Source organism: Pundamilia nyererei, unplaced genomic scaffold (genome assembly GCF_000239375.1).
Source record: "Pundamilia nyererei isolate P.nyererei 1_Seehausen unplaced genomic scaffold, PunNye1.0 scaffold00010, whole genome shotgun sequence".
Taxonomy (NCBI): Eukaryota; Metazoa; Chordata; class Actinopteri; order Cichliformes; family Cichlidae; genus Pundamilia; species Pundamilia nyererei.
Genome location: NW_005187411.1, coordinates 151,358 through 158,559, shown reverse-complemented (window position 1 = coordinate 158,559; position 7,202 = coordinate 151,358). Strand labels below are relative to the sequence as shown.

General features: G+C 40.6%; 1 protein-coding gene across 2 annotated transcripts in view; it reads right to left on the bottom strand.

Moving 5' to 3' along the window:
• Positions 1-1,515: 1,515 nt before the first annotated feature.
• plpp2a (phospholipid phosphatase 2a) overlaps positions 1,516-7,202 on the bottom strand; it is a 15,992-nt gene continuing 10,305 nt past the window's right edge. For both annotated transcript variants that reach the window (XM_005723684.1, XM_005723683.1), the window contains 5 exons: positions 5,417-5,568; positions 5,023-5,285; positions 4,088-4,145; positions 3,456-3,632; positions 1,516-1,872 (listed from right to left, as the gene is read on the bottom strand). In XM_005723684.1, the coding sequence (XP_005723741.1) occupies positions 1,735-1,872; positions 3,456-3,632; positions 4,088-4,145; positions 5,023-5,285; positions 5,417-5,568 (788 nt within the window). In that variant the 3' untranslated portion in view covers positions 1,516-1,734. The remainder of the gene's footprint in view (positions 1,873-3,455; positions 3,633-4,087; positions 4,146-5,022; positions 5,286-5,416; positions 5,569-7,202) is intronic.

Genomic DNA, 7,202 nt, shown 5'->3' with positions numbered 1-7,202 from the left:
AGAAGTGAAATGTCTTCAAACAACTTAAAGAAGTCCAGATGCTTTTTTTTCTTTCCAAGCTACTTAGACAATGTATTAGAAAGTTAATCTGCAACATCTCTATCCAGACTTAGTACCCCTGTAGCTGTAGTTGAGCCATTTCTGAGTTTGATGCCAAACAACTGATGTTTGTTTCTAATCAGAATCCCCCAAATCTCTTTAAAGCAGCACTTGAGTGAACAAGTAGATTTAGCATGTCATGTAGCCTGACCAATCTCTGGAGAAATATTTGTGGATTTTTAATTACTGTGTGCACCATAAATCTAATTGACAGTGTACTGGCATGGATGTGAAATCATAATGGCTCAGCTGGGATAATGAAATCAAAACTATCAGACTACCTTCTAAGGGCAAGTGGGAACCTTTTGTACAATTTAGCTGAAATGACGCTAAACATGGTTTTGTAATAAAGATTCTTTGCTTATGACAATTTATGAATAATTGCTAACAAAGGGGGGAAAAAAACCAAACAACTTCCTGTTTCATGCACTGGCTCACCAGCTTCATTCCTCTGGTAGAAAGGGCCGTGAGCTGCAGGTTCTGACTTGAACCCTGCGTCACTGTGTTGTACAGAGCTTTCGCTAAGAACGCAGCCGAGAATAGCTCAATGGAAATAACTAAAAAGAAGGCATTCTCTCTGTGGGAATCCACACAAAAGACTGCTTTGCATGCCTTTCTTCATGCTGATAAAATAATCACACACGGAAGGTGAATATGCTGGCAAGTATTTATGGAAAACTGTAAAACACCCTGAAGGCTAAAGTAAGTGATTACATTATGTACAATTTCACAATAGGTTACACACGTTGTTATAAATGGGGAAGGAAAAGGTCCATGAAGGTGTATTTACTTTGTATCAAAAGAGGAAGGTTATAGGATGAAGATGCCTCAGGAACATCTCCATTTGTCCTTGGCCGTCCCTTTCAAGTCTGAGAAAAAGTGACAGAAGGAACAATATCGCCATAACTTCAGTAAATTAGTGGTCATACATTCTTGAAAAAAACAACAATTGCACAATTTATTAGATATAGAAGATTTAAAAAAAAAAAAAAAAAAGTGTTAGTGCTACAAATCATCCTGTATGTATATTATGTCAGTGGAAGCAATCCATAATTACACTTGCATATCTTTTAAAGACAATAAAGAGATGTCTGTAGAAAAAAACAAACAACAAAACTAATGGGTGTCACAAAGAGGCAGTCGAGCTCGAGAGTAGGTAAAACATCAGTCTTATCAGACTGTAGCAAAGTGTATAACAGTATTCAGCCTCCAAGGATCGGTTCTTCCATTCAAGGGCAGAACAAAATCTTTGGAATTGAAATCGGACCGATCTCTTCAACTGTCAGTCACTCTTAAGTTTGACTCACAGCATCAATTTCTCAGACAAATCTGAATCTTTCTGCAAGAAATAATTATGAAAATTTTAAAAAAATGAACATAATGGAAAAAAAACTCACAAAACCCACTCATTATAAAACATAAAAAAAACAACTCAATCACATCTTTGCAGCATATAAACACAAACTTATAGAGGCCCTGGAGTTTTCATAGCTGTGAAAGTGTTAGGGAGATCTAATAGCAGACTGTGCTCTGCTGCTTTCGTTGTTTTTTCTTCTGTGCACGTTCTTTGATAACGGAGCTGCTGTTATAGAGTGCGAGGGCCGGGCTGGTGAGAGTAGCTGTAGGGTGGTGCGCTCATACTGATCCGCTGTAGCTGTGATTTCTGTGTTCTGAATCTGAAGGCCTCGGTTTACATTCGAGTTGTTCAGTCTCTGGTGTTTGCGGCTCAGAAACTGGAGGGCGCTGCTTGAAGAAATCGGACACATATCGGACCTTTGGGAACAAACACAGTAACAATTATAGGCTATTACGTTGCTTAATAGAAGCGTTAGCATTGCTTACAGCTGACGCTACTGCTTTACACTGTAAATGAATAGTTCAGCAGTCGGTCTAAATTATACCTTTTAGATGTTGGGATTCAGCTTCATATTATACCACAGAGTAAAGTCACAAACACACAATTAACAGTTATAGCCTCAAAACGCCAATAGGTGTTCTTTGCAATAGCCAGGTGCTATTCCCAAGTACAGAGGCTCCTCCAAATGTAAGTCACATTTATGGCATGAACCATTGTCATTTGCAGCCCATCCCATATGGAAAAGAAATAGTAAAAACATATGATTTACTCATGAAAGTGGCCACTTTCTCATTACTTTCATATATTTTTTTAGTAAGTATACAAAACATACAAGTTTCATTATATAATTTTTCAAGGGATCTTATGTGTTTTCACTCTTGTATGCTTTTCATACAAGTTTCATACAAGACAGATAAAAACTTTATAAGATTTATATCTTTGTTTTTTGTATGGCATTCTTACAGGGATGATCATGATGTTGTGCAAGCTAAGCTACTTGAACTTTTTCCAGGGTACATCTTTAATGGCTTTAAAAAAGTCATTAAAGATGGTTGGAGAAATTTAATTTTAGTTTGGATTTTTTTTTCACCCTTGGTTCTACAATGTCTTAACAAGGTCAAGAGCTCTCGCCTCTCTCTGGCAATCATGATTAACTGCAAGTGGTTGTTCCTCTCTGCCATCATTAAAAGCAGGGGTGCCCAATCCCGGTCCTCGAGAGCTACCGTCCTGCAGATTTTAGATGCATCCTTGTTCCCACACACCCGAATCAAATGAATGGCTTGTTATCAGGCCTTTGCCAAACATGATGGCATGCTGAAGAGGTAATCAAACCATTTGATTCAGCTGTGTTGGAGTAGGGATGCATCTAAAAGCTGCAGGATAGTAGCTCTCGAGGACTGGGATTGGGCAGCCCTGATTAAAAGGCTCTGCTGCATTCAGCTGCATTCATTGGCCCAGGGGTAGACAACTCCAGGCCTCGAGTGTCCTGCAGGTTTTAGATGTGTCCTTGATCCAGCACAGCTGATTTAAATTGCTAAATTACCTCCTCAACATGTCTTAAAGTTCTCCAGAGGCCTGATAATGAACTAATCATTTGATTCAGGTGTGTTGATCCAGGGTGAGATCTAAAACCTGCAGGACACTGGCAATCGAGGCCTGGAGTTCGACACGCCTGGATTGGACTGATCAATACTCAGAACAGTGGGAAAGTCCAAGAAACTCAAGAAGTGGGTCCCACTACTTCTTTGCCAACCTGAAAGCTGGCAAAACTCACCAAAATCCCTCATTAGGTCTTTGTACTTGTCAATCTACACCATTTTACTTTAGGAAGAGGCTGCTCAGCCAGCCTTTGGATTCAGAAGTAATGATTCAAAAGTGGAAAAATATGTTTATCAACACTTTAAAAATAGAGGATTTCAGTTTTCACCTTATATAATCGTATAAATGTCCTCAGCTTTAATGATAAACATCAATAAACGTGACGCAGAAATGCACTCACTGTGAGCACAGCGATGAGAACGCCCTGCAGCAGTCCCACCACGACGTCGCCCGGGTGGTGTTTGTAGTCAGAGACGCGCGTGTATCCCACATACAGAGAGAACGACACCAGGAAGAACTGGATGGTGGGTCGAACCAGTCTCGTCCATTTCCCCTGCATCCGGGCCTGGACATAGAGCTTTACACACAAAAATACAGATTCGAATTCAGCTCGAAGGTTGCGCACATTAAAGAACCATTTTTTTTGTGGGAAAAAACAAAACAAGATTAAGGTTAAGATCGGAGCCATTTACCTATAGCAAATTTCCTGACTTCCCCCCTTAAAAAATATTTATACACTTTTTTTAAATCTAAAATTTGTCCCACTTTATCCATCCAGCCCCCCCAAATGCAGAATGCTGATTCCTGTGGAGTTTGAGCAGCTCATAATTCACTCCTGAAAACCCCTAACAGGGATCAAACCATTAAATCTGTCACCTTCCGGCCATTGTGCCACTTGTGGTATAGCAACAATGGTGTTTTTTTTTTGTCTGTGTCGACCACATTCTCCTGTTTGGCTTAGTCATGTGTGTTTTTTTGGTAAACAGCCATTTCAGAGCTGCAGAAAGTCTCACGCTATGAGGACACACTCACCGACAGGAAGATCATGCAGTACATCCCGAAGGACGAGTGTCCGGAGTAGAACGATAACCTAGGGAGCAAAATGGCAGCATTAGTAATGGTTTTCAGTCAATATGAATGGGAACTAGCATTAAAACTAGGCCTACTTATCAGTTTGTTTACCATTTAATCTAAGGTAAACAATCTTAACAGTTTGGGCAATGTGCAGCCTACATTTTTGAATATTTTTATTTCTGGGTATTACGTCCAAACTAAACAAATAAACAGTCATCTAGGAAATGGAAACATGCACGTTGCAGTCTATTTAAATTTAACCTGATAATACTGATAGTATCCACTTCCTCATGTATACATTAGTGTGGACACTCCAACACTCCAGCAGAAACCAAAGAGATATTCGAGTTTTATATTTATATTGATTATATTATATTTCACTGACGAGATGAAATTAAACCTGTTATTGCTAATCTAAATAGTTTTTCAGCTATAAAACTGATAAGGTCAAACTTGGTAAATCAGTCCATGGAGAGAGCAGATCTTAAAGATTTTAAACTAAGCTGTCAGTAAGTTGGGGTTTTAAGAGAGAGGCTGCCTCAAACCAGGATACATCTTGGGATCTTATTCATGAGTGATGGGAAAATGGACTGAGGACTGAAGCGGCCTCAGCAGTAATAAAGAAATAATAAGCTAAGCCGAAAGGCAAAGCTTTCGATTTACCAGTCCATCTGCTTCCCAGCCAGAATGAAATCCCGGTTATGACTCAAAGAGTAATACAAGCTGCCAAAATGAGTTTCCTCCGTACAGTGGCTGGGCTCAGCCTTAGAAATAGGTTGAGGAGCTCACACATCCAAAGGGATGAAAATTCATGGCATTTTTCAAATCATCCATTTACTCCTAGCTCTTTGCACTGCACATAACAAATCTGATAGGTGTTGTAAAGTGTCCACCTGGATTCAGTCACATTGCGGTGGCTGCCGTTGCACTTGATCTCCAACATGTATCCATTACAGACCACTGGCTTGCAAACGTCTATGAAGTTTGGACGAGGACGGCCAATGGTGAACTTTGCCAAGTCAGTCAGCGACTGGCTGATAGCGGCTCCAAACAAGTAGGTGCCCACCACTTTGTAGAGAGCTGACAGGTATTGGTTGAATGGGGAATTGGAGCGCAGACGATTGGTGTGCACCAGGTAGGCCTCTCCTGTTGTGATCTGTGGAAGGAAGGGGCCAAGATTTATTATTTGGAAAATAAGATTCTTTGCAGATTGCCTGTAGAAAGACACAAGGTTAGTCTTATTTTTCAGTAACTAGGGGCTCAGCCAAATCAGACACATGGGCTTACAATCACTATGGAGCAGGTGATGGTGACTGCAGCCATCGTCCCATGAGAGATGGTGTCTCTCCTGTAGGGATAACGGATGCTCTGATCATCGCAGTAGATTCCTCTCTGGTAAGGCTTGAACATCAATGTGAGAATGGCTGAGGGTAGAGCCGCTGGAAAAGGGGGGGAAGGGGAGAGAGAGAATACACCTTGAGCTTTGTTTTAAAATTGCAGTATGCTTTCTACTGCTCAAAACAGTATTAACTCAAATAATGCAGTGGAGATAGCACTGTTACTTGTTCATTGTATTCACAGTGATTATCTGTAGTCACGTGTGCTGAACTTAAACCACATTTAAGTATTTCCAGTAGTAATGACGCATTTCCTGTTGGATGCTGCGTGTGGAAAAAGGATAACTTTAAATGATTTCATTTTCCTGATATTGTATTGAGTTTAAGTGTGAAAACTGCTCCAGTGAAAATGTCCTTGCAATTGCAAGAAAGAACAGGAAGCATGAACAGCACACACTCATTTTTATACTGAAATAAATCCCCCATTGTCTGCTGTTGTTCTAAATCTGCACCAGAAATCCAGTCACTTTTCTCCCCACAAGAGAAGTTTCTCATGTTATTATGATTTCCTGGTGACTTAAGGTCACACAAATGGTTTTCACATTGGCCAGATAAAAGAAAATAGGTGACATCAAAAAGCCATATCAAAAATAAAAAAAATGGAAACTGTGGCTGGTTTGGGGTGATGCATGTTGCTGTAGAGGGGTTTTCATCGAGCTTTTGCAAACCCTTGCAGGGACTGGAAAATTACTACTGTAGTCTTAAAGTGTGACTACACAGTGAAGGTGCAACTCAGGAAACAGCTAAAAACACACTGGCGGACTCATCTTTTGGCTTTGCGCACAAGCCGCGGCGCTACGTGGTAAATGAATTTGTCATCGGTGGCAACGGCTTCACCTCTACAAGTCGCGTTTACTCTGTAGAGGAACTGACTGTCACCATGGCAACACATGCGACATCACAGCCAACACCTTTGACACCAGGGCAGCGTTCACAATGTGAGGGGCCTGGGAACTGACGACCGGAGCGGGACACACACTTGCATACCTCAAGACATTCGCACGTGCTCATGCACACCAGCGACAGATATAAATGGGTTATTTCAAGCCATGCATACATGTATAAAAGCTATAAAGAGCTGCGAAGGACAAAAAGAAAACTGGTTTCAGCAGTTTCTGTCTGTGCAAACAAGACGAAGAGTGGGGCATCTGCAGGAGGACATAAAGCTGTCTCCTAAATCAGAGCAGGACAATAGTCCACTTTAAAGGCCTAATGTCAGAAACTTTCTACCCCACAACACTTAAATCGTTTTCCTGTTTTCAAGAGCTTCCTGCTGAATATAATAACAGCAAGAGATGGATAAATGTTGTTTGTTTGCTCAAAAACTATTGTATATTTATGGGTGTGGAGCTGCTCGCCACTGACAGATTGCTTCCTTCCTCTACTGTATGGGCCTGACAATTCACATAAGATTACATTAAAAGCACAGATAAACTTTTATGGAAATTATCTAGACTCCCTTCTGCAGATGTTTGTTGTAGTCTTGTTCTTGTTTGGGAGGATGTGTGTCACATCCCGACTACCCCTGTCATACAGTTCTTGAATGTGGCTCCGTTTGTGATGATTTTTGTGCATCTTTTATACACATTTCCCCAAAGCATGACAGATTTGGTACTTCCACAAACTTTAAGATCTTCATTATTTATAAGATTAACCCTGGGATGCACTGATATATG